The following is a 27,642-nucleotide window of genomic DNA, read 5'->3' on the forward strand; positions in this document are numbered from 1 at the left end:
GAATCAAGCGGCAATCAAGTAAGGAAGACTTTTTCTTTTTAACTTAAGGAAATCCTTTTCATTGTGACTTTTTCCAGAGCCGTGCTTTAGCTTCTTTGCTAAACTACCTAAATGCACAGAAAGCATCGTTAGCCTCTTTCGCTTTCTGCTCCAAAGCATCTTAAAATGGGTACTTAGTGGTTTTACAGTGTTTAATTGTAATGTTACAGTGCTTAATTACAGTGCTATCGGTTTGCAAACGGAGTTGCTCATTAGAATTATGTTTTGTCGTATTTTCTGAAGGTTAAACCACATTAGCAAGCAAGCTAACAAGTACAATAGTTAAAATTTATTTATATATATATATATATATATATATATATATGTTATTCTAAGGTTTATTAACTTTTGGCTTGAGCTGAAAAATTGTTTTCTACCTTCTTAAGTAAATCTGTCATCTAAATAGGAATATAGAGCTGAACACGTTGCATCATTTGCTTAGTTTAAAAAAAAAATCCTGGATTATGCACTGAAGTTAACATAAAACATTAAATATGACCACACAGTTTGCAAGTAAAATGTAAAATAATAGATAAATAGCTGGCTGATTTTAAACAGATGCTTTGAGTTTGTATAGCAGGTGTGCCATCTATCTTTAATTAGGACTTACTTCCAATAAAGCAGCCGTATGATGTGATATTCGTGCTAACTAATAAGTGACACTCCTGAACTTGAGTAGAAGCAGTTTTAACGTTATTAACGAACTTTGCTTTTCTGCTGTAATATATCCAAATATCCCTCCTGTTCTTTGGTATTGCATTTAGTTGAAAACTGTAAAAATGTTATGTCATTTCAATGTTTCTTTTTTCCCCCCCAATCTTTGACTTGTATCCAGGACTGAGAGAGGATGTTGGAGTCTTATGTCACACCGCTCCTGATGAGCTATGTAAACAAGTACATTAAGAACCTGAAACCATCGGACCTGCAGCTTTCTCTGTGGGGAGGGGATGTGGTGCTCAGCAAGTTGGACCTGAAGCTGGATGTCCTGGAGCAGGTACTCAGTGTTGAATGAATATAGTTCATGTTTAGGGGAACTGCTCTCGATCAAGGCTAAATTTACTTGGATGACAGACATTTTTCAGTTTCAGCATCTTTAACGTTTCATCCTGTTTAGTTTGGAGAAATGCCATGGAGTTATGACGTATGATTCATGTGCTGCATGCTTCCATATTGTTTTTAAATCTATGTGCTCTTAAAGTGATCCATCTCGCTGGAGACAAGCAAGGTTGTTGGTTGCTTTTGGTAGCTGTCTATGAATAGTTGACATATTTCCTTCCTATACAATATTATTCTGCATTTTTTTTCCCCCGTAAATGGGCAACAGTGCTCCCACCTCTTGAATTTATCTATTTAGTTATTTGCTTGCTTACTTGATTGCTCGCTCATACGTACCCCTTATCTCTCAAGCACATATGTGATACATTAAAGTTATCGGGGGCTGTAAATGCTTTCCATTTTAAAATGTACTGGTTGCTCAGCAGAAGAGGCAGTTAAGCATGCAAATATGACAGACGATAATAAAGCAAATATTTATCTTCTCAGAATTAAATATCTGGTGAAAACAAATGAACCCAACCCGTATAAATTTGTTCCTTTCAGACATCCAGCCTGTAAGTTCTTTGCCTTAATTAGAATCAGTAAAAATACAGCAGTGCTTCTCGGCCAGGTCAGATTATATTTATATTTACTGTCATTTTGGAGGAAGTTTGATGGATTCATTTTCTTCTTTGTTCTGCAGTGTTATTATGACATTGTGTTCTCTTTATATGCTTGTAATGTCTGCGTTAGATCAATGTCCCGTGAGTTGGTTGTGATTTATTTATCTTCTGTGTGGGTTCAGACTGCTTCTGAAGAGCAGGATGAAACACTACCTAACCCAACAGAGTTTTTGATGGAAGTTCTTCTTGGAAGCAGCTTTAGGCTAGCTGACAGTGGGAATTATGGTGGATTGAGATGTGTGCAAAGCTATGTTAAAAGTTTGGAAATGATCCTACCTTTGTTTTATTCTTCCAACTTTTACAATGGCCAATGAAATATCATCTTAATCTGAAAAATATTTTTTATTGAAATATTCTAGGGGTTATAGAGCAGACATGCTTGAGTTGCATTAGCTTTTATCCAAAATATGTTTGGCTATTACCTTTTTGACTCCAATTGAAGGTGAAAGCATGTGACCTCTGTGTAAGCATCCTGATCTCATGAGTTTTTTCTGACACAGAGAAGGTAATATGTAGTATAATGATTTGACTGGGTGTGAGAAAACCTGATATTTACTGTGAATTTGTATTCAATTTGTGCTTTTCTGCCAAATGTGTGACCGAAACTTCCATCCTAACAGACGGGTGTTAACAAACTTTTTAGTAGTGAAAATCATGCAACAACTACTCAGATCATCAATATCAGAGGTATTGTGACAGTCACCAAGAACCAAATGTGGCAAAATTCAAGGTTTTGTTTATTAAAACAGTGAAAAAAATAGCCAATCTTATCAAATGTTAAAGTGATAATAAAATAAGCATATTAACAAGGGCTGTGACGATATGCTTTTGTCCTGATTCGATTTGATTTAAATTGGGATTCTCACAATTCTTCAACATTGCTAATTTTTGTAGACTAAAAACAAAACAAAAAAAGGTACAAAACTTATTTTTGCTCGTCATTTTTCTTCATTTCAATTAGGAAAAAACAACACAGTAGCCAGACCATCATTCTGCTGCTATAACGCCCAAGAAGACAAGTAAAAAAAAAAAAATCAAGAAAAAAACAATACAAAAATGACAACAATTTTATAATGGATTATTTTTATGTATTTGGGGGAAAAAATTTAACAAAAAAAAGACATTTAAAAATTTTGAAGCAAAAATTCCCAAAATTCGATTTGATTTCCCACTCTTAATATTAACATCAGCAGATCCTTTTCCTTACTCCAGGGGTTTCCAGCTCTGGTCCTCGGAGGCCACAATCCTGCAAGTTTTCCATGTATTGGATCAAAGTCATGACTCGATGCAATCAGTTGGTTTCTATTATAGGATATGTATGAATTGGCTTGAAATTATGTGTATGTTGATTCGTGCTCTGTGACAACATTGTTGTGAAGTGGTGCTATACAAATAAAGTTGAATTGAATTAAATTATCCCTGCTCCAACACACCTGACTCAAACTAATCACTCCTCATGCAGAACTCCATTGGCTCTTGGATCCATTTAATGGACCACAGGAGCGTTGGAGCAGGGATACATGGAAAACTTACAGGACAGCGGCCCTCGAGGACTGACTTTGGGCACTCCTGCCTTACTCCATCCACATCACAGTGTTGTGGCTCCTAAAAAACGTAAACAATTAAAAAAAAAAAGTTGTAAATTTAGCTTGTAGAAGAGGAGCGATTTACTTTAATTTGGCCTCTGGTTTTGGTTTGTGTGCAGAGCTAATAAGAAATCCAACCTGGACAGTTAAGGCAATTAGCCCTGTTTATACCATTCAGACGAGCCACCTTCTTGCTTTTGAATAGCATTTGGTCCATGTCAGATTTCTGCAGCATCATTGGTATTCAGCAGCTCCATTGTGCTTTGATAGAAAAGCAGCACTGGGACGTACATGCTAAGTTTCAGAGGGAATCACGGTTTAGGCTGCTGGAGTTGGCAGAGCTCAGTTTTTATTTACTGAAAATAATGCAAAATGCAAGAAAGCTCTGAAACTGACAAAAACCTTGTGCAAAAAGATATGAGTTAATGTCAAGCTTTACTGTTTAAAAGCCAGCTGGCAGATTATTTTCAGGCCTGATGTTTGTGCTTCAGTCAGAAACTCGTCCACTTGTCACCAAAAAGCCATGCTAATCAGAATCTATGGTCCATCTCAGCATGCAGGATGCAGCATAATACAAGTCCTTCATGTTGTAATTACATGTTTATGCCTCTGGAAGGTTGCAGTAGTTACTGGACTGGTTTTTATGCACAAGAACCACCAAAACTCTGAGTGTAAACACACATAGCTGGCAGTAAGAAAGGATTTTATTAGTTTGATTTAGACCATATTTGACTTTTTGCATAAAACCAGATATTCTCATGCATAAATATGACAGATTTAGATCACAAGATCACCAATAACATACATGCTTTTGTGCTGTGGGAAGTAACAAAGGCACCTGCAAAAAAACCCCACCTTGTAAAAGATTGGACAGCTATTTATGCACTGCCTGCTTTGAAGAGATCACTATTTAAAAACTGGTTATTGTAAATCATTTTACATCTTTATGTATTTTAATAGGAGCTGAAGCTGCCCTTCACATTTATGAGTGGTCATATCCATGAGCTACGCATCCATGTACCCTGGACCAAGCTGGGGTCGGAGCCTGTTGTGATCACCATCAACACCATGGAGTGCATCCTCAAGCTCAGGGATGGAGCTCAGGTTAGTTATCTACTGCTACGAGAAACATGTCAGTATTGATTCTACAGCTGAGCCAGAACAGGGCGGTCCAGATCTCCTTGTTATGTGAAAGTCTTACTCATGCCAAAGTAAAGCTTTCTCATTGCTTTTTCCTTGTCTGTTCCCAAGAATGTTTGTAATGGCCTTTTTTTTTAAATGTTATTACTCTCCTCCCCCTCGTTTTCTTCTCAGTTTCTAATGTAGTTGTGACAAAGTTTTCCTTTAATTCTGACTTGGAGTAAAGTCACAAAAGAAACTACATCTTACCATTTCATTTGCAACTCATGCTGGTTTATAAAGTGTCATATGTGTTTCACACAAAGGCATTTGGAAGTTTGTCATAGTCTTGTAGCCAAAGTTGCCATCATACATTACTCCTTTTATTGTTTAATTTTAGTGCTTTGGAGTGTGAAAATCATGACGCACCTCATGGGCAGAAGAAAAACCTATTACTTTGTCACAGCTAAGTAAAGGTTGTCCCCCCCCCCCCCCCCCCCCCTCAGATTTCACATGGTCAACGTACAGTTTCTCTTTAGGAAATTCTCTATAATCCATTCAGACCTAAAAGGTTTTAAAAATCCAAACATTTTTTATGGTAGTTTGCTAAAACCTGGAAAATTTTAATGTTTCCTCAAAGTGGCAACTTCTGGTGGTTAAAAGTGAAGCCTAAGCGGAAGTGCATAAAACTGCAGTTCCCGCTTCATCCACTAGGGGCTGAAAAACAGAGCGAATCCCCATAGACTCCCATGTTAAACCCATATTAAAAAGACCAACTTCACAGCAGAAATAAACATGTTTACAGCCTGGTTCAAAAATCCATTTTAGGTTTAATAGGACAGGTTTACCTTCATGACAACTGTGGGGGGAGTGAAATATTTTCTAACTCGTCCATTTAAAAGTAATTTAATCTCGAAATTCGGCATATTTATGGGCATGTCCTTTTGATTGACAGGTACCCAATCTCCCTCTTCAAGTAAGAAGAACGTAGAACAACCGCAGTTTTTAGCCGGTTAACAACGTGACTTAGCTTTAGCTCGCTTACCTCCGTTAGCTCCTTTTATCTCCAGGTTAGCTCGGTTAACTCAGTTAGCTCTTAGCTACAGGCAGCTCGGAGTTCGCTCAATGTCAAATATCCACCATGACACTCACACCCCCCCTCTCAGCTCCACCTCTTTGCCCATATTTGTATTTTCTGGGCGAGACAACGCGCATGACGCTGCCAAGATGGCGATGGTAGGAACCGCCCACCGAGCTTCAATTCGGCTCTTCAGAAACCTATGGGTGACGTCATGGAGGCTCCGTCCATCTTTTTATATACAGTGTGTTGTCCACTTAATATTTTAATTATGGGTGGGACTTTAACACGTTAATTATGATTAATTATTACAGAAAAATGAACTGTTATCAATTATTGTCTTTATTTATGAATATGAAAATCAAAATTTTGTTTGTGTGTCCTGAAAATAATGTTCACGACAATTATCAGCAGAGTTGAAAGTTGAGCATGCGGATGTTGTTTTAAGGGCCTGTAATTTAAAAAAGGATTGTGTCTTAATCAACTAACTTGGGATTCAGAGCAAGGTTTTCTGTGTCTGGGTTTGGTTTGCAGTAAGGGGAAAAAAGCACCAATAAATTAATAAAGAAAATTCAGTTCAGTGATGAATGTTTTGCTATAAACATCACACAGCTCTTGTAGTTACAGCAGTCTCGTATCCTTTTCACCACTGCTGGTAAAAGTGAAGTAAGTTCCACCTGAAGCTAACTGCTGGTTCAGGCCAGGTGTAATCACAGTGGTCCTCCTCTCAAACTCTGGAGCTGGAAAGGAGGAAAGTTTAACAACTGTCTCACACCACGAAAACTAAGTCCTCACAGAAATGTTGCTTCAAGAGTGGACAAAAAAAAAAGAGATTAACTGGTTTTGTTGTAGCTGAATGCTCTTGTGGATGTAGTGTTTCGTTAACCTATAAACTAGGCCTGTGACAATATGCTTTTGTCCCGATTTGATTCCGATTTTTTGGGTGCCGATTTGTTTTAAATTGTGATTCTAACAATTCTTTGATATTGCTGATTTTTGTAGCTTAAAAACAAAACAACCGTTCAAAATTTTTCATTTCATTTTATTATTGGTCATGTCGTAAAGATGTCACAACTTATATTTACAAAGAATAGTCACCTAAGATCTCTAGATGTACTCTTGAACAGTGGGCTGCCAGTTCAGGGTTAGGGTCATGCCATGTTTCGGCTCTCAGGGAACAGTTAGGAAGAGTTACGGGCCTTCCTCAGGGCTCACAGTGGCCCATTTCATAGGATCTAAATGAGTCTATTGGCATCCTGAGGACTCAAACCCGGGTTCTCCAGACCCAAGCCCACCTCTATAACCACTCAGCTCATTCTTTAGTTTCCCAATAAAGAAAGGTTCTTTTTATAAAGTGCCAGGTACAACATATTGGATTGTACATTTGTGTGAAATGTCATTTTATTCTTTATTTGATAAAAATAAATGTCAGCGCACATACAGCATTATCTGCATTTAGTCACATTTTCATTTTAAATGTTCATGTAGATAGGCCATCTTTATTAGATTATTTGCAGAGTACTGTAGTCCTATTTTTGCCACACATGTAGCAAAATTTAAAAGTATAACACACTACTGGCCCTGATATGGGGAGGTTGAAGTTTCAAGGCCAGATGTTCCAGAAGAAACACATTTCAAGGGAAGTCAATTACAGCTAATTATATAGGCTGCAGCAAAAAGATTTGTAACACATGAGCTTGAGCCGCCCAGAACTAATGGTAAATATCATACTGTGCAGGTGGCTACTGCTCATGTGATCCAGTTTCTAGTTTAGGGGAAATTTAAGCTTGTTTTTTCATGCTTTATACACAGCTTAAGGTCATGTACCAGTACTAGCTCTGGTGCAATCTCAAAACAACTATTTGTTACAGATGTTTTCCAAAAGATTTCTAGTGAAGAAAAGACTTTTGGGGAATTGCGAATGACATTTGGACAAATTATTCAGTGGTATGTACACCCAGGAGACATAATTTGGAGTAATACCAGACTCATAGGAGAAGTCCTTCTAGCATGTGGAATTTAAATGAATAACTGCACCTCTTTTTTATACGAGAGGCAGGAGGTTGACTACTGTGTTCTGAATCCAAGAAAATGAGGCCACTTTCATTAATTCTCTTTATATATGTGTAATACTGTAACTGGTAATAGTAATATTAGAAATAATAACAATAATGTCGGTAGGCTTTTAGTCCCACAGAAAATTTATGCTCCTCTTGAGGCTAGATATCATGTTGATATATACATTTTGGGCTTTGTTGAATTTTAATCAGATTCTAACTGGATGCAGAGAGTTAGTTTGGCATGGGTTCATGCAACAGATGGGCCATGACATTTCTCCCTGAAGCCTTCATGTAATTTGTGTGATGGCATAAAAGAACTGAAAAAAAAAAGACCTGCGAATGGAAAGTCTTACATTTTCAGTTTAATAGATTACTAGTGTTTCCTTTGTCCAGTTTAGACATGAACCTTGTGCTGTGGAAGTGTGGAAATGATAAATGATATCATTAATATGGTTTGTTTTTGTAATTACAGTTAAAGCCTGAGCACTGGCCTGTTAAAACATCCGCACATCTTTTGAAGTTCATTAAGGGTTGTGTAATTTGACCGGAATTATTTGGACCTTTTTAATGTTCTTGTTTCCCCTTGAGAGGAACTGGGTTATATTAGGTTTATTCAGATTGCCCAATAGGGCCCATCTGCAAAGTACCAAGAACAGCTCACAATTATAGTTTCCAGCAAATGTGGAAATTTGGGCATTTAGCAGCAGCTGGAGATTACAGCTTCTGCTGACAGTGTAATTGCTTGAAATTAGCTTTAATGAGGATTGTAGTGCAGAAAGTATGGTAATGAAAAGATGTTGTCCACCTTTTTTCTGGACTTTAATTTTACAAACTGGAGGCCATTTACAAACAAAATAATTCATTTTTATAATGATGTTATTGTGTCCTCAAATTACATGATGTTTGACAGCCACCTTTGACATCCACAGCTTTTGGTACATATCTCTGTCGTGAAATTGCTGGTTTTCATTGTTTAGTTATTGTATGTAATTATTTTTCCCTTTTCATTTAAACTCGAAGAAATTCTCAGTGTAAGGTTTTCATGCCCAAGTTGAGTTATTAGGTTGTCTGTGTGAGATGCGACTAAGTCATAAGTTATGTTTTTTTAGCAGCTCATGCGGATAAACAATTTGGTAGGAATCAGTTTAAACACAGTTCTTCTTGTGCCAATCATACCATGTCTATTTCCTTACTTGTTTCATGAAAATCACATGAAATAGCAACTTCACACCCAACTCATAACACTTCTGACTGTGTTCTCTTTGTCTTTAGGTAAAATCAGTTTACAGCTTAGATGTAGAGGACATGATACACTGCATTCAATGTTATTCTCTCCAAAGTCCAGCTTGTGAGGCTTTGGGCTTTTAGTAAATTTTTCTTGTGTTGCTGTTTTTTAACAGTTACAAACGTGGGAAATAAGAGTTTTTAAATAAAAGATGTAATGGCAAACTTTCATGTAATTTTTCACAATTATATGATTATTTATTCTACTTTTTTTTTTTCTAAACTATTGACATCTGGGTAAATTGCTCCAGATGTTGAGGATGAGGTGTGATGAGCAAAGCCAGAGAGGAACTGACTGGACAGCAGTTACTGTGGATCATAACACTCTTAGACACACTTTATTTTTATGAGACAATGATAAAGGCTTGGGTTTACTGACGAGAGCCTTTCTGGTTTTGGCTCAACTTTCTGCTTGATCTGGGGAGTTTTATGGCTGCTGAGTGCATTTGCCACTGATGTGGAGGTTCTGATTGATGCATTGCCTCAAGATGATTTGGGGAGGTGCCTTTGAGACTTGTTGGTTTGGCATATGCTTCTTTCCTCTGTTATATTCCTTCTAAACTATTTTTAGGGCTTTGCACCACCAAACCTCATTGCTCCTAAATGATTGATAATACATGTGAATTAGGAATCCCCTTTTTGAGGGCTTCCTAAAACCCCAAGCTTTTGTCCTATTGCTAAATCCTCTTCCAGCTAGACAAATGTATCTTTCCTTGACTTTAGAAAGATGAAAAGAAGAAATCTGTAGATGTATTATTGGACTTTGTAGCATCAATTGTGGGTTTTGTCACCCAGGAATCAAATCCAAAACATCCTAAGTAGGAAATCTTGAATTTGGAGAACTTCTCTGTATAGCTTGTGGTTGTCAGTTGTAAACATGTTTAACTTCATGGTTTTGATTGGAATATACTTCACATTGGCAGGTTGTGGATGTGTTAGACAGAGTCTAAACACAAGCAAATAATCATTATCTTCTCATTACAAATGTGAAGGTCTGGAATGCATTAAAAACCCTTCAAAAATATACTATGACTAGTTGGTTTTTCTGGTCAACATTTCTGATGCAGGAGAAATGTTGTCAGGTGTTATGCCCTGATCCAAATGATTGGCAAGACCAAAGATAATATGAGATAATTGGTTGCAGGTAAGCCTGTAGCAATAAGTCAATTAATCGCATGATAAGAAAAAATGTGTGCAATAAGTTTGCCGAACACAATAATTTTCATTTATCCTTTCTCTCTCGCTGACTCTGAGCGAGTGCCGCGTTTGTTTTAAGACAATATTAACTAAACACAGCAATACTTAAAACAAAATCATCAAGTGCAGTTTTATCCCAGATGGGAAAAAAAAGATATTAACAATCTGCCTGGATGAACATAAATGTTACAAACGGCTATTCCACAACTTTACAATGACATGAAAAATGACATCATGAAGGCGATCAAAAAGACATTCAGTTTTACTGTTCCACCTCTGGTCCAGTCCAAACGTGTCCCCTGATATAAGCTTGAAACACTATGTAACCGTGTTACATAGTGTTTAGAGACCATTTGTTCCAGATAACCCCAGGAGAAATCCTGATCTGTTTTAGCAGACTGGGGACGTGATGAGCGTAAACTAGTCTTCACATCAAGCTAAATGTTCTTTAAAAATTATGTTGATCTTTGAAAGGGTGTACTTGCGTCATTATGGAATTATTGTTATTTTAGTTGAAATGGTCTCAAAATAACAACAATAATTGCTCAGCGCAATACTATCGTCTATCGGAATAATTCCTGAGACAATAAATCGCATGGCAAAATTTGTTCCTGTGGCAGGCCTAGTTGCAGGATCTGAAAAAGTTGGCCATTATTTGTCCAAATCCTGAATTGCCAACAGAGAGTTTGAGAATGTCCTGAAACAGTTTTCATCAACTCCACCTAACAGCTTGGAGCACTTAAAGTATCTGCTGATTTTACATTTATAATTAATTCAGTCAGTAAAACCCTAAACTCCCAGTGGAATGGGCGCTCACTGTCAGGTCTCTGTTGTCCACAATATCTACTAATATTACAAGCCCAGTTGTGATAGTGTGCAATTAACTCATCTTTTACAGGATAGAAATCAGATTTTAAGTAAAGGAAAAACTGTCTGTGGAAGTTTGCAATCAGATAGCACAGCTTGGATAATCGGTGTCCCAATGCCATCCGGAAATCTTGCCTTTGCTTCCCCAGCTTGCAGGAGCAAATGATTTTCAGAGATTTCTGCATAAATCCCTCTGATCATCAGCTCAGTGGGGCCTCATCCATAGCACGGAGAACAGAGCACTAAGACGCTGAGCTTTAGAGAATATGTTTTTACTGAATCCCACCCCCTGGGGCAGTAACAAGACCCATCCCTGGCTGTAAATAATAAAGAAATGGAGTAGAGTTGGCGCTTATTGTGGACTCCTCAGGCACGTTGGAAGATAAAGCATGGCTTCTGATGAGAGACAACTTGAGGTTGTCTTTGAAGACCTTGTTAAGGTTTGCTTAATATAAAATCAGCTTCTCAAAGCAGCTTGTTCTTGTTCTCGTTTTTGTTAACGGGTCATGTCAGCAGTTAAGATGTTCTTGCTTTGGTTTTGCACCTGAGGGCTTTTTTTTTTTTTTTTAAATTTGTGAAACATTTACGTTTTAAGACTTTAAAAGTCAGCTTAAGACAAAAACTAAACAAAAAAAAACAAGTCTGGTGTGATTTATGGTGGTAAGTGAAGAAAATGGATGCGTCCAAAAGAGTTTTCTGTGATTGATGGATCCCAGTAATAAGTTAAAGAACATGAGTGTGATTCTATAAAATCAAATGGACCTACACAGTTCATAATTTGTTTGGTTTTTAGTTTGATACGCTTTCTGATCACATGATTTAATAGTCATGCTATGGTTTTATGCTGCTTGGTCTTTCCAGTCCGTAATTGACAGATGAGTTCATGCTTTCAAGCCCATAGTGTGCTTCATCATATGAGTCTCATTCAGGATTTGCAAACGCATGCCTATAATGTTGTGTGGCAGGGATCCAACTCTGCTTCTATCTCTTAGAAATCACAAATATTGTATGCAATAAACTGAAGTTAAACAATGTTTGTTAAAACAGCCACTCTGACTAGATTCTCTGAAACCATCCATCTCTCCCTCTCTGTCTTTCTTTTGAAAGATCACTAGTCCATTTGTATTGTAAGTAATTTAAAGTAATTATGCGTGTAATAGTCAATAGACCTTCAGCAAAGTTGAAGTCAAGCCTTTAGTCTCACACTTGAAGCAAAAACCTTATTGAAGTCTTTAACTTCTATTTAAAAAACATGTTCATTTATTGATTTGTTTTTTTCCATTTTTTGAATTGGAGTGAGTGATGAAATGTAAATGTAAAATGTAATAATTTTCTATGTAATTGCAAAAAATTCAATATCACAGGTGAAATGACGGTTCAGTTGTTTGACATACAGAGGTATGATAGTCTTGCCTGCCTCCAAAGTTTCAGTGTTATGATAATACTTTTTTCTGAATAGTCTGTTATTAAAGTTGCACAAATTACTTTTCAAATTGTAAAAGCATCTACAGAAAGCAACATGGAACTGTGTCATTCAAGGAAAAGATCTTCATACCCAAACACCGTTGCTTGTGAGTCAGCCGGGACTTAACAACGCCTAGCTTTGTCTTAGAGGTTTGGTGGAAGTTTGAGTTCCTGGTGGGGTGAGGTTACTTCACCTCCTCAGACACAGGAAGGCAGCTGGGGGAAAAATTTATCCCAGTGGCTTCCTGCATTCAGTGACTCAAGTGGAGATCAATACTCTGAGCAGGATGCTGCTGTTCCACAGTTTAATCCCTGCTCTAAGGCCATCCGGACTAGAGCAGCCCCTCACTGGACTTTATTACTTGCTTGGTGCACTTGGTGATATTATAGTTTGGGAAACGATTACCTTACAATTAAGGCTAATGTTCACTCGATTAGTACTTTGTCCTGTCAGAAGGTCTTGGAAGATATTGGGTTGCAATTTGGTAAACTGTTTCATAAGCCTTAAATGTAAACAGATATAAACAGTGATTGCATGAGTTTAGGGAAGAAGTTAACCACTTGATGTTGCTTTTATAGGGATAGCTTGATTTCTTTGAAGTGGAATTGTATGAAGCACTTATCCATAATTGGTGTTTTACCTACAGTGTTGCCCAGTCGGTGCAGCCTTATTTGTCAATAAGCAATGTTTAGCCGTTCACAGGGTTTTTTTTCCCCCCCTCCATCCTGGAAAAGTCTGCCTTAAAAACAAAGAAAATGGTTTTGGCAGGGCACTGAAACAGTTGCATACTTCTCTCTTTAAACACTTATTTGATAAAAGCAGCCATGTTGCATGGAGCACACAGCCTGATTTTTGGCATTTTGAAAGCATATTTAATAGTTACTTAGCCTTTCAAAAGTAGTGCCTCTCCCTTTGCATCAATATGAGGCCTCTGTCCTATTTTTGGGCACCAAGGATCCTGGGGGTTGCATGACACCTTCACACCACAGAGGATGTAAAAATTAGATTTTCAAATGTACAAAATCTAAACACATTTCACAGATTAGTAAAAGTCCATGTGAGCATGAAGCAAGCAATGCTGCTGTTGGACAATGAAATATGGTAATTGCTTGATTTATGGATATGCACTTAATTAAATTATTATTTGATGAGTGCATCCATGATTTATTGGTTTACAAACCGCGTAGACTGGTGTGTTTTTAATTGGCCCTCACTAGAAATCAAAGATAACCTTATTTCCTTTAAGTCAATTGCAACCCAGTTTTCATACAAACTTTCTTTGCTGTTGTAGATTTGTTTTTCCAGTTATTTCTAAAGGCAAGGCAAGTTTATTTGTATAGTACTAACCATGTACAGGACAGTTCAAAGTGCTTTACATAAAACAATAAATGCATTAAAGAAGCATAAAAGACAACATCAAATAACAAAAATCGCAAATAAAATCATAAAAAATGAATCAAAATGATTGTTATAAGTTGCTGTGTGGACTACAAGTGAAAAGATTTTAAAACTGGTGTGATGTGTTCATATTTCTTAGTCCTAGGAAAGGTACTGCAAAAGCAGTAAGTAATACACTATTAGTCAAAAGTTTGGACACACTTTCCCATTTGAAATGGGAAACCTTTGACTGGAAGTGTATATTTTTATCAAGACATAATGCTTGTATCTCCGCTGTGGCATTCCTGACTGAAACAGGGCTTTGTAGAACTTGACAGCAAGCAGTTTGAAATCTACAGTCTTTAGGTCAGGTGTGTTGGAGCAGGGATGCATTGAAAACACACAGGGCTTTCGCCCTCATGGAATTGAATCAAGCAGCCCTGGTATAGCTGGAAGACAGCTCACCAAAAGTATGCATTACTTACAAAGCTCCTCAACGAAATGCTAATCACACAGGCAAACCATAGTTTGTACTCACCCCCACCCCATGTACTTCACAAGTCGTGTACAAACAGAAGCCACGAGCCATTTCAGGTAACATGACGCAGTTTGTAAACAGCATTGCCCGTTTTTCTGCCTCAGCTAGCATTTTATCTGCACCTACGAAAAACATAGTATTTGGAAAAAAAGATGGATCTCTATGGTGACAAACTGAGAGATGAGATAATCTGTGATGAGACATAGATCCAGAACAAGAGCATATTTGCCAAACAGACGTCCTGCTGTAACCTTTGGTTTGTTGGGTTGTTGTGCTATTCATGTTCTGGGTCCATTTCTGGCTTGAATATATCCCACTGGATTTGAGGTGATGTCATACTTGAAAACAGCATATTTGTCAATAGGTTTTAAATTGTCTACAAGCTGTGGAAACTTCTGGATGTAAGGTAAAGATCCATGAGTCACCATCACCTGTTTGTCCGCCATCTTGGCAGGCCTCTAGGAATTTGACCAATCAGAAGACACTCCCGGGAGAAAGCGCTCTCTCGCACTCTGAAATTATTACAACCTGTTTGGAGTTATGGGGTACCCAAGATTAAGAATTAAGTGAATAAATAAATGACTATAAATTCAGGTCAACGGTTTTCCATGTGAAAAGCAACTCTGCTACTTTGGAAGCATTATGCAAGCATAATTCCTGTGTTCTGCTTGCATTCTCTTGCAAAATGGTTTTAGAATTTCTCAACACTGATGGAAAGTCCTATCCCATTTTGTTTGATTTATTCTATTGTGCTGCTTTCAGAACATTGATACTCTCCAAGTATACTCAGGCCTCTGCAGTTTGTCCCTTCCAGCTGCACCTCAAATGTGCAATTAAGTTGTCAGCGTAGCCTCAGCCACTGCTTTCGCTGTTCTTGGAGGCTTGTGCTTACATTGTTCAAGGGGTGCTTATGTCTTGTATAATGTGCTTAGTATTAAGTATGACATAATGGGGAAAGCTCAGAAAAAGGATGGCTCTGTTTTGATAGGTCAGTTTAGTTTATGCTGAAATCAAGTTCTGACAGCTAGTTGTCAGCTATTTACCAGAATAAACTGATTGGTTGAACAGATTTATCATCACAGGATGGTGGTTTGTTTCACAACAGTTTGCAAAGACAGATAATGGTTTTGATCCTTATTTATAAAATGAACAACTGTGTGAAACGATTGGCAAACAGTTGGTGAGTGCAGTTATTTTCCTTTCAGAAAAATGAGAAAATTGGAGTGATGTGTAGGAATTCCCCTTGTGTATCGTAATGGACTCAACTGAGTTTTTTCCCCTCTCAGTTGGTTGTGGGTGTGATTGCACATGCTTCTGTATGTAAAGAGTCTGTGGAGTGTTTGATTGTAGCCAACACATTGCAGTAATTAGCATTATGGGGTAGCTGTGCCAGCGTAAGCAGCATGCCTCACATGCTCAGCCTTGGATTGTGGTTAGCTGATGGAGACATCTGAGGGACCATTGCCCCTCTGATCTAAATCACGAGCAATTTATCCCTCTTTCCAGTTTTCTTTGTCTTCTTCTATTGTGATTATTATTTTCATTGCCTTTTTTCCCCTCTTTTTATTTTTGTCTTGGCTGTTTGTATTGGGATCTTCAAATCAATCTTTGTTTTCACACCCTTTGCTTTCTTTCCATTTATACACTGTTGTCTTTCCTTAACGTTTAACTTTATTCCACAAATTGAGAGAGTCAGATAAGGCCCAAAAATTAAGAGTGACATGTACAAACCAGAGGTCATAGTGCAAAATTTATTGATCTTCAGTAGGAAGTGCAGCAATCTACTTTAGCTCTTTAGTTCGGCATGGCACCAGTTTCCATCATGGATTAGAGAAAGACTTTTCACCGGCCTGAATTTAAATCTGAATCCCTTTTCTGTTCTTTAATCCCTGCTTAGTGTTGGAGTTGTGGGGACTCATAATCCTAATTTTGAATGAAAATTGTAAACATTGTCCGTACAAAAAAGAACTCCTTCTACTTTGTTGTAGCACATTTTTGATCTCCTTAGTCTTGTGGGGAAATAAGCTTTGAATAAGAAACTGATTTTATGCGTATATACCCCAGCTTTGGGATTTACTAGATTACTGGAAAATTATAAACACCTTTTCTTGAGCACCATTAGCTACTGTAAATACTGTAAATATAGATTCGGGCTACTATTGCTTTATTTTGGCTTGCAAGACTAAAGAAAACATCCACATTTACCAAGGCAACAGGTGATGAAACAAAGACTGACAGAAGACAGATGATGGCTCGACACTGCAGGGCTCCACTTTATTGCAATAACGTATGAAATTGGCAGGAAAGTATCTAGGTGAAACCCTGCAGTGTTCCTGCTATTGTTGGTTTTCTCTTCAGCCTGAAGGGAGTATATTGTGGTTTAAAGCCACTTCCAGAGGTTTTAATGCCTCCAGAATAGATGGACTTAACATACTTAAATATTGCACTTTTTGCAATCAAATAAATGAGGCAGGACATTATGCAGAATCTGAATTTAAAACTTGAATCCTGTATGAACAAATCAAAGTAGGCTTCTGGAAATTTTTGTAGCTCAGATGTTTGTGGCACCCTTAGTTAGATTATTGTTACATAATGTGTTTAATGAGGTTTTTCTGGTGCTAAGTCTAGACTGCAGGCAAACCAGTTTAGCACAGAACTCTTCAGTGGTGGCGTTGTGCTGTTGTTGTAGGTTCAGGCTGTCAATGGGATTGTCTTCAGGTAAGCAAGGGAAGAAGATGCATTGTAGGTTGGAACACATCTTCCAAAACCAGTATGTAAGGTGCAGCGGTACCATAAAAATGTTTGTTATCAGTGGTATCAAAAGCTCCACCAGGCTTTCAGCTTAGGTGTGTAGGGAACATATACGGAGCTGATGCTTGCAGAAAATGTTTATGTTCTGATCATTTTTATGTTTACTCCTACCTATGGGATTAGGATTAGGAATGTTCAACCCAACTCATTATCTAAACAGCTTAGTTAGTAGGCGAGAGGCAGGTTACATCCTGGACAGATCACCAGTGCATCGCACTGGTTAGAAGTGAGACGTCAAAACTGTTTTTAGCTTTGTTCCTTTTGTTTTCAGTGTCTTAATCTCGATACTTTCATGTACCGAAAAAAAAACAACCAAAAAACCTTTAGTGACAAGACTGTTTTCCTCTGTGGTGGTGGAACAACCTGCCAAACTCTGTCCGATCTACAGAGTCCTATCTACCTTTAAAAGCAAACTAAAGACTCGGCTCTTCAAGGAGCATTTCCACACTTAGTTTAACCATATTTGTCAGAGGAGTTAGAGAACTTAACTCAGTTCTTTGCAACAAATATTGTGGTATTCATTATTTGTGTTTTAACATATGGAAATATTGTTGGGTGGGAAGCAAAAAACTAAATAAAGCAAAAAGAAAAAAAAAAGAAAAAAAGAAATGTAGCAATACATGTCAAAACCTGCGTCCAACTGGACTGCAGTCCACCAGGACCTTCCAATGATGTCCTCCACTGTTTGATTTCATGCTTGTGTTGTTCTCACTCTCATATAAGTATTTTTCATTTCATTTCATTTCATTCATTTCATATGTAAGTTGCTTTGGATAAAAGCGTCTGCTAAATGACTGTAGAATAGAATAGAATAGAATAGAATAGCAAAACAGCAAACTAAAGACTCGGCTCTGCAAGGAGCGATTCTGCACTAAGTTCAACTAAGTTTGTCAGACAGAGTTGGAAATATTTGTCCAGCTCTTTGCGACAATTCATCACTAAATAAGCTGCGCCAAGAGGTATCGTTTCTCATATTTTGATAAAGGGGCTTTTGCAGGGATGGAAGGAAACACAAAAAACAAACAAAGAAAAAAAGCACTGCCTCTATGTGGCAACACCTGTGTCCACCTGAGCTCGCAGCAGTCTGACTAGCGCTCATCTGTGATGTCCCCAACCATTTGATTTCTTGCTTGTGTTGCTCTCTCTCTCAGATGTAAGTCACTTTGGAGGAAAGCATCTGCTAAATGACTGTAGACTTGAATGTAGAATAGATCTAAGAAACACTATTCTTGTATTGTCAAAGTGTTTGATCACATTTGGAGCTCTAAGACTCGACTCTGCTGTTTTTGATTTAGTTTTTCTGGTTTAGGCATTACACAATCTGCAGTTTTGTGTTGCTCCAGCCATAAGGTTTTGTTTTATTTTTTTTTTCCTCTTTTTTTCCCCCCCTTCTTTCGCACATATTTTTTTTCACGTCAGCTTCAGAAAAGGCTCATATTATGTATATAAAAAAGGAATCCCTATGATGGACAGCTATTTCTTTGTCCCATAGTTTAACATCTGTTCCAAAACTTCAGCTTCTCATGTAAATATAATAAAAACAGCAGTGAAAATTGTCCAAAAACTCACAAGTCAGAAGCCCGATAGTTGCTCCCTGTAGAGCTGCTCTGTTACTGGGATTCCTGTTTGTCTTTGTTATTCTGGGCATGTTGGAGTCAGATATTAAACATAGCCGGTTTGACTTGGGTAACGTGGAGGTATTCTTGGCATCGGCATCCAACATGACATCATCAGTCCTGCGAGCTCTCCTGCTTCGGTGTAAAATAGTTTTGAAACTGTAATCTTTTTTTTGTCCTGCAGTAATTCCTTCTCTTCTCCTTCTACAGGAACGCGTTATGTAGTTTTCTTGTCATTTTGAGTTTATATTTAACTTTCAATGCAATAGTTTGCAGCGGTAAAAATTTTTTAGTTCTCATTTGGATCAGACCTGGTGATTTGATATCCTTTGATGTGCTTGTGTTATTTATTAGAAATACATTCACCACATATTTCAGATCAATCAAATTTGATTTAGCAATGTCATGGATTCTTGTTGATGTAACTTTTGGCGCATGTGGCTTCACAAAGAGAAATTGACTAGACTATTTATTCATCCATGAAAAGGAGCACATTAATTTTACATTACTTTATATTCCAGAAATGTTGTTAAAAATATAGCTTTTTTTTTTTTGCTATTTAATGGACTATTAAATAATATTAGCTCATTTCAGAGTAGAATGTGTGTGGGACATGTATTTTTGTTGGCATGTTTTCATTCCTAGCATGCCCAAACGTACGGAAGAAGGGTTTTGTTTGGTTTATGGCTTTGTGACTTGGGTTTTGTTCAAACAGCAATAAAAAGTTGTACTTTACTGCATCGACTTTACTTAATTTGCATTGAAAAAGGTAGGCTGCTTCAGTTTATAGCCTGTAGCACATTGTGTATGTTTCTTGACTGAGATTTGATTTGTGGATTCACTGTAAATGGGGTTTTCTTTCCCAGTAGTGGATTTAGTTACTGAAACAGAGGAGGAAAGAGAGAAGAGAAGACCACATTTTTGTAATGAGCTGTTTTCATTGAGATAATTACTCAGAATGTCACACAATGTTATATCCATCATGGCTGATTTCAGTCTCTAATCCCTCCAATCTGCCATGGATTCCAGCTGCTCTGCTGTGATTTTAGAGTATGAGTCTTTATACTTAGACTGCCTGTGAGAATGCGCTCACGGATGTGTGTGCACTGTTGCATGCCACTATTTACCTTTGGTGTACATCTGTAATGCAGAGTGTTGACATATCTATATATATATATATGAAATACAAAACATGTTTGTAGTATTAAGAAGTGTTACTGTAACTTGAGTGTTGTGAATGTGTGAGAGGCTGCAAGAAATGTTTACCCCTGTCGCACTCGCTGGTCCTAGCCCTCCCTAGTCTATTTCTATTTCAGAAAATACCCCCGTCCCCATCTTTAATCATTCTAAAATAGCTTTCTACATTTGTTGCACTTTCATTAAAAAGCCATTAGCAGCTAATTTTTAGCTGAGCTGACGGATGTGTTTGAAGCCAAGGGACGTTAAAGAGGAGGTAATCTGAGTCAGCTTTGATGAGCTCTGCTCTTTTCTGCTAAAATTTCACTGGGGTTGTCATGAATGGTTCAAGCAGCGCAAGTGTAAAAGTGTGACTGGATGCTATTTGACATGGCTGGAACCATCTCAGACTGTGATTATATGTTTGAAACGGTGAGCCGCGTTTCATGTCTCATTCTTCTTGGTGTCAGCTGTAATCCATTCAAATGAGGACCAGGGTCTTCACTTTTTTTAAATTTTTTTTTTACAAGGATCATACTGACAGGGTTCTGGTTTGGTTTGAAGCTGAAGAATAAGTGGGTTGATGAGAAAGACAGAAACATGGGGGAGAGAGCTTCTACTTGTAAGACCCAGTGTGTGTCCGCGAGTCTTTGTTTTTAAACGTGTATATGAGTGATTTTGAGGCGGAGGGGGTCTGTCTGAGATAAGGAGCTATTGGGTTTCCTTCATTTATTTTCTCACTCCGTAGGCGTTCGCCTTGCCTTGCCTGGCCTCCAGTCTGCAGGCTTGCTGCTTTGATGTCAGCATGAGTTCACCAGCAACCTGCAGAGGAAAAACAACAATAACAAAGATTGTGTTGATCCAGTAATGGTCTGCATGCTCCTGCTAATCTAGTGAAACTTTGTGAAATTGACCAGTTTTAAAAATGTTTTGATTTCAAAGATCAGGCAAGAAGGGTAGAAGGCTGCTAATCTCCTCCAGTGTTTTGTTTTCTGTTTTAAACTGAAATTTAAAAAAAAAAAAAGTTTTTTATTAAAAGGAAATGCTCCATTATTATTATTTTTTCCAAATAACATATAAAGTATTGTTGTTGTACAGTTAATCTCAAAGAGAAAGTCTCACTATTTTGCTCCTCTAAACAGAGAAGAGTAGATTCTAACAAATGGTTCAGATAAGTTCTCATAAACCATATTTCCTTAAAATGAAGTGTGACCTAGAATGACCCACGGTCTCAGAAATGTTTCTATTTTTTTAATTTTTTTTTTTTTTTTTTAGCAAGTTTTACATATTTGCATCACAGTTTACACATAGAGAACAGTGTCAGTGATGGATAAGACTCTGGTGGATTCTTGGATCTGTGTTGCAGTTAGTTTGTTTATACAAGGAAAAGTGTTGAGTATCTGCAGCGGTGCTGTTTCTAATAGCTGGAGGTGGTGCTGGAGTTCAGCTAATGTGTTAAACAGCTTAGATAGGTTGACCCTCGAGACAGACCCAACGCACTGCCTCCTGGACCTTGACTGAGTCAAACATCTGCGGAGGGACAGAGGTCATGTCAGGGCTTCCTGTGCCCGACAACACCTCCACTGGTGCCCACTTACCCTCTGAGTAGGGGGTCCGCTTGCCTGTCACTCAGTTTTTCTTTGTCTTCCTCACGCTCTCATAGTCTCCATCTCTTTCCAACTCTTAGGATCTCTCGTTTACTCTTTGCCGCGCTGTCTCACTTTCTCTTACCCTGTTGTTTTTTCCACTTATCTCATTGCTGCCTTCATATCCTTTCCTTTTTAACTACCATCAGTTTTGGGCAACAGCTAAGTTGACAAGCCTGTAGGGTAAGTAACCCCCCCGCCCTCTGCCCCCCATTTTCCTGGTTCTTGTGTTCTTCTCTTTCTGTGTTCTTCCATCCCTCATTCCCTGTCCTGTGCCCTGCCGTGGCATTGGAGCGATCAGTTTACATGGCAGCAGCTGAGGTAGGCTTCAGTCATCCCAGGGCTTCCCTCTGAAAAGGCATTTTTCACCTCTGGAGAATTGCTCGCTGACCACAGTGACATTGAGCGCTTAATTGCGCTACTTCCAAATTTGGCAGTCTTGTTCTTTAGTGGCAGTTCAAGCTCTTGAACTCGTTCACTTGGCTCGCTGTAACATGCATTCCTTTAGGTATAGATATGGTAGTCTGCAGGGAATGGAGACTGTTTCTAACTCTCATACGTTGCATCGCGATAGAAACTAAATGCTGTAATGTGACTGAAAAGACTGAATCGGCATGAGTTTAATTTTAAACTAATCTTCTCTTTTTCCTTGTGATGCATTTAGCCATGACAGACGCAACATTTCAGTTAATGGGAAATTTACCAGTAAGATGTGAAGAATGAGCACCAACTTAAAACTCATTTGAATGTGAATCTCTGTTCCTTAGGACCCTGATGAAGTGTTTATTTTATTGCTCCATCTCAGTTTATTCATGTCCACAACTAACTGAGGAGGAAATAATTGCTTGCCATGTGGACCTCTGACAGTGAAGGAAAGTCTTCATATTTCTGTCAGAGCATCATGGCATTTCCTTTTTGCATGCTTGTATAAGTAATAGTTGTCAGGAGGTGTACCAACTACTGGAATTAAGCAAATCATTTAATATTAATTCATCAAACAGAAAGAAAGAGAACCATTCATTGTCGTTACAGTTCACACAGTAGGTCGACCATAAGACCTGTCTGGTCAGTGTTTCTGTGCTTGTCATCTTTTATCTTCGTCTTCTTTTGAATGGAGCGTATGACCATGGAGTGCCCAAATATTTTCGGTTTTGGCACCATGAGTGTTTATTTTAGTTGAGTTTAAGGGTAACTCCTGCGACAATATAATGGTAAACACATGTGATCTGCCTTTTCTTTGTCTCATTTGTCTCACTAGCTTACCACCCTGGTGGTACAGTGTCTCTAATGAATGCACAGGGTTTCAACTCAGCCATCTCACTACATTAACATTAATTTCTCAGTTTTCACAGTGGTTAAAAACAGATTTGGTCATTTTTTTTCTTCCATTTCTACAGGGCTTCTCCAGGGGATTATTGTTTAATGCTGTGATATCTGCTACAAATATAAGGTTGATGTATTCTTGTGAAGTTTCTATATATCATAAAGTTAAAACTTCCATTTGTGTATGTATTTTTACATTTTGTGTAGTTAATTAAGGTTGTTCTAGTTGTAGTTTGTGAAGGCACTGGGTTTGACGTGACAGCTATGCTTCACCACTTGGATAAAGCACAGTTGGGCTGAGATCTGGAAACATTAAAAACAAATAAACAAGACTTAAAGATGCAGAAGTGCTCTTCCATTTGTTGCTGCAGGCGGACATGAGCTTCAGAACCTGATATTAGAGTCTGTTGTTTGGCCTGTGCATCTGCCGTGGCCTGTTCTGCACATAAGGTGCTCCTTTATATGCTCCCTTGTCTGGTCTGATTGGTAAAACTTGCTGTTGGCTGAAATGATTTGTTATAAACTACTTTTCCTGAAGCTTGACGATGGTGAAAAGGTTAAGTCTCCTCTTAGTCCACGTCCAGAGGAAGAGTTTTTATAGTTGTCAACACAAAACTCCTGACTTCAGGTTTACAGTTTCTAATGTTCCTATTTCAAGTTGAATGTCTACATCAGCAGACAAACATGGATATTTAGTTACTTCTTCATATGAACTGATTTATAACCTGAAAATCACTCATGGAGAATCTAACAATCTGCTAGTTAGAAGTGCACAAAGTAAATGAATTTTTCTTTAGTTTTCAACTGATGGCATTTATTTCTCCTTTTCTTTTGTTTTTTTTACTGGTAAGATTAGTAATATATAGATTTTGTTTATGACTGTATTTGCACCAGGAGTCAGTCTAGTGGAAGTCCTTGGCTGGTAGTCCTTTAACCCTTAATCTCCTGACCTCTCCACTGTTTCACATCTGTCTCTATTGTTTTAATTGTGCCTTTAGACACAGAACACCCAGCGGCCCGACGCCCTCTTCCAGCTGAACCAATAAATAACTTCCTTACCCTGAAACGTGGCTCATTTTGTTTATCTTCAGCCTTATCCCTGAAGATGTTCATTTTGTCATCATTCTTACACGCTTACAAAGTCATACACTGATTTAGCTTTTCTGGGCTCAACATGCGACTAGTGTCCTGAGAGGGTAGATGACATTTGCTGCTATTGAGGAGAGACATTTTCCTTTCTCCTCCAGCCAGAGTTTTTTTTGTAGAGGAGATAGGAATAGTTGTGTTCAGTGGATGACATCCCAGTCACTAGCCTTTTAGGTTGGCATTAGGGGTGGGAAAATCGAATTGAAAAATCAAATATCGGGATTTTTTGCTTCACAATTTTAAAATAGATTTTTTTTTGCTAAACAATCTATTTCTTTCAAATTAATTAAAAAAAAAATCCATTGTAAAATTTTTGTCATTCTTATTGTTTTTATTGATCTTTTTGGGCGTTATAGCAGCAGAATGATGGTCTGGCTACTGTGTTGTTGTTTCCTCATTGAAATGAAGAAAAATGACGAGCAAAAAAAGTTTTATACATTTTTTTTTAATCGACAAAAGTCAGTCACATCGAAGAATTGTAAGAATTGCAATTTAAAACAAATCTGCACCCAAAAAATTGGAATTGAATCGGGACAGAAGCATATCGTCACAGCCCTAGTTTGAACACAGTCATGCAGGAAGACATTTGGTCTTTTAAGGCAAAAAAAGAAATAAAAATAAAGGTATTGGTTTGTTGCTAATAAGCTTTTGTTTAGAAGAGACACCAAGGTGTCATGTCAACTAAAGGTTTAACTGAAAACAGAACTGAGTGTCATTTCAGCCTACATTGTAAGTCAGACGAACAGATTTAGATACTGAAACATGGAAAATGTAGAAACCTTGTTGGTGTTGATTAAAAACAAATAAAAAATACTCCTAATATCTGTGAATGGACCTATTGGACAAATTCTGTATACAGTACATCCATGTGAGCTAGGTATAGTATTTCCTTTATCCTCTATTCTCTTTGCTTTCTAATCTTTTGTTTATTTCTTTCCCAGGATGATCATGACAGTGGCTCTAGCTCCACCAGTCGCAGTGCCTCAGACAGCTCCAAAGCTTTAGCCAAGCCTCGACGCCTCCAGCAGGCAGCCCCAAGTGACCCAGACCTGCCCCCAGGTGAGTGATAGCCTTGCTCCCTTTGAGCCTTCAGCGTTGGCTCCATCCCAACTACCTACTCCAACAAGCTGTGAAATCCTCTGACTTGTAAGTCGCCCAAAGCCTGACTGCTGAGTGTTTCAGCTTGGACAACAAGTGTTCAGACTGTGATGAAAATGAATTTTAGGATCAGCTGAATGGTGCAGTGTTTTTCACCAGCGTTTTCTGTCAGAGTGAACATGGAAGATGAATCAGAAAGTGATGCCTCTAATCAAGACCACTCATCTCCAGACCTCCTGCAGGGCCATGGACTGCATGCTGGCCTTACTAAATCTATTGGATTGTTTTATTCATTCATTCAGTACCAAGCTGGAGCCTATCCCAGCAGTCTTTGGGCGAAAGGCAGGGTACACCCTGGACAGCTCGCCAGTCCATCGCAGGGCAGATTATTTTATTTGTATGTAAATTTATACAGGTGAAGAAAAAGGTGCACAGTCCATGTAGACAGAGAAAAACGTGGAAGCACGAGAATGTTGTAGTGGCCCAGCAAGAAAATTTGTGAAAACAGCAGTTTTGGAAAAGAATGTGAAGGATGGGACTCTAGAATATACCAAAATAAAATAGAAAATAATAGAGTAATGTTAAAGTGAGGAAAAATACACTAGAAAACAGGGAGTAATAACTGGAAAAGCTAGGTCGGTATCATCCACAGGTTTCTCTCCCAGAGCCCCCATATGCTTAAATAAATGAAGGTTACACTCCTGGCTGGTTGTATCAGGGGAGGATCCATTTCCTGGCTTCATGTTATGAGATAATATCTCTCCCCAGCTGTTAAAGCAGGGTGCCCCACACCCCAGCATCTCCCTTTGGACCCATCTCCAGCAGATCTCCCTGGTGTGTGTGTGTGAATATGTGCTTTTCTTAAACATTTTTTTGTCTTAAACTTTTAGTGTATCAGTGTTCATTCATGAGCACATGCGACACTGTTTCACCGCTGGTCTTTGTTTCAGCCAATTACAGGCTATAGAGACAACTCAAGGGTCAGAGGTTGGGCCAGCTTAATAATAGCAAGGAAGTAGATGAATAACATAATCCCAGCCTTCCTTATTAAAAGGTAAAGGTTAAAAGGTAGATGGGGTAAAACTAACCTGCTGTGACTCAGAGGATATTTTCACAAGAATAAGATACAAACCAAACCTGCGAGAGTCTTTTCAGGTGTTTAGAAGATGCTTTTTAAAAGTGAAGACCCAGCACATCAGTGAAACGCAAATACTTTTGGACAACTTCTTACGTTTTTTTGGTATTTGAACACAGATGTGTTTGTTTACCAGTAGGGCTGCAACTAATGATTATTTTAATAGTCGACTAATCTGTAAATAATTTTTTCGATTAGTTATGATTATATCTGTCCCGCCAACCATCTGTGCTTCCAGTTGACGCAGCTCCTTTTACAGGCTCCAGTATGTTTTACCCCACTCTCTTCAGCTGCGTCATATGAATGTCCCCCTGATTCCCAGTCAGTCACAACATAACGTCCTTTAGTAAGTTAACAGAACGACTCCTGAACCAGTTGAATATTAAATTTAAGCTTAACAGCTTACTACTAATTGAAGCATCTCTGACAACATTCCTCTTCTTTTGGTAATCCATAGAAAGAAATATTACAGCATATGGACGGTCTCTCCGACAACCTGCAATGAGTCGCAGTAGCACCAGATATCGTTGCAGTGACGGGGAAGCGCCTGTTTGACATCAGCTGCTACATATTAAAATTAAAATGCAGTAAAAGCAGAAAAAACACTGTTTTCTCATTTAGATCTTTATTACAAGATGAACAGCTGTTGTGGCAGTTTAATGGGATTTATGCAATGGTTACAGTGGAAAATATACGCTCACACAACTTCACACCATTCTAAAGATGCATTAGTTTTACCAATTAGAAAATAATGTCATTGATGAAATTCTTAATGATCAGTTAATCGATGCACCAAAGTGTTTTTGTCTCAGAAGACAGTGATGAATTCAGTGTTTCAGTGAATCTAAATAAGTATATTTTCAGAAAAACCTGTGTTACTGCAGCTATAAGGTCATTATTACATCACCATATTGCAGGATAGCACCAGTATGAACAAACCATTCTGCTACACCTCCGCTCTTCTTTAAAACAACCTAAAACAAAACACCCAGTGGTGACACCCAGTAGCAGCCATTTGCAATTAGTCATTTGGATACATCTGTTCAACCTTTACCAGCCGAACAGATGTATCCTTTTTGCTCAGCTTGTGGTGGCAAACGCTACATCGTGTGCCATGTAGCTGTGCAGAGATCCAAATCCACCTTGGATGAAAAAGTACATTTACTGTCGCTTGTGGGGGAGTTCCTTGGCCATGCCATGGTTAGCTGTTCCCTGCTGCAAACCTACATACACTGTTCAAAATGAATTTTGTTTTGTGCAAATTCATACACAATTAACTGTGGCAAGGGTCCTGACTTAGCATTGTAAGTCCTTGTGAGTTGGTCTGATTAGAAATCATACCCCAGCTTGTGGTTTCAAAGCT

General features: G+C 38.2%; 1 protein-coding gene across 1 annotated transcript in view; it reads left to right on the forward strand.

Annotated features, from left to right (window-relative positions):
• vps13b (vacuolar protein sorting 13 homolog B) overlaps positions 1–27,642 on the forward strand; it is a 433,420-nt gene that overhangs the window by 91 nt on the left and 405,687 nt on the right. Inside the window, exons 1-4 of the mRNA XM_079241403.1 lie at positions 1–18; positions 875–1,033; positions 4,304–4,447; positions 24,988–25,105. The exon at positions 1–18 is cut by the window's left edge and continues 91 nt beyond it. Of these exons, the coding sequence (XP_079097529.1) occupies positions 887–1,033; positions 4,304–4,447; positions 24,988–25,105 (409 nt within the window). The 5' untranslated portion in view covers positions 1–18; positions 875–886. The remainder of the gene's footprint in view (positions 19–874; positions 1,034–4,303; positions 4,448–24,987; positions 25,106–27,642) is intronic.

The sequence above is a fragment of the Telmatherina bonti genome (genome assembly GCF_933228915.1).
Source record: "Telmatherina bonti genome assembly, chromosome: 5".
Lineage (NCBI taxonomy): Eukaryota > Metazoa > Chordata > Actinopteri > Atheriniformes > Telmatherinidae > Telmatherina > Telmatherina bonti.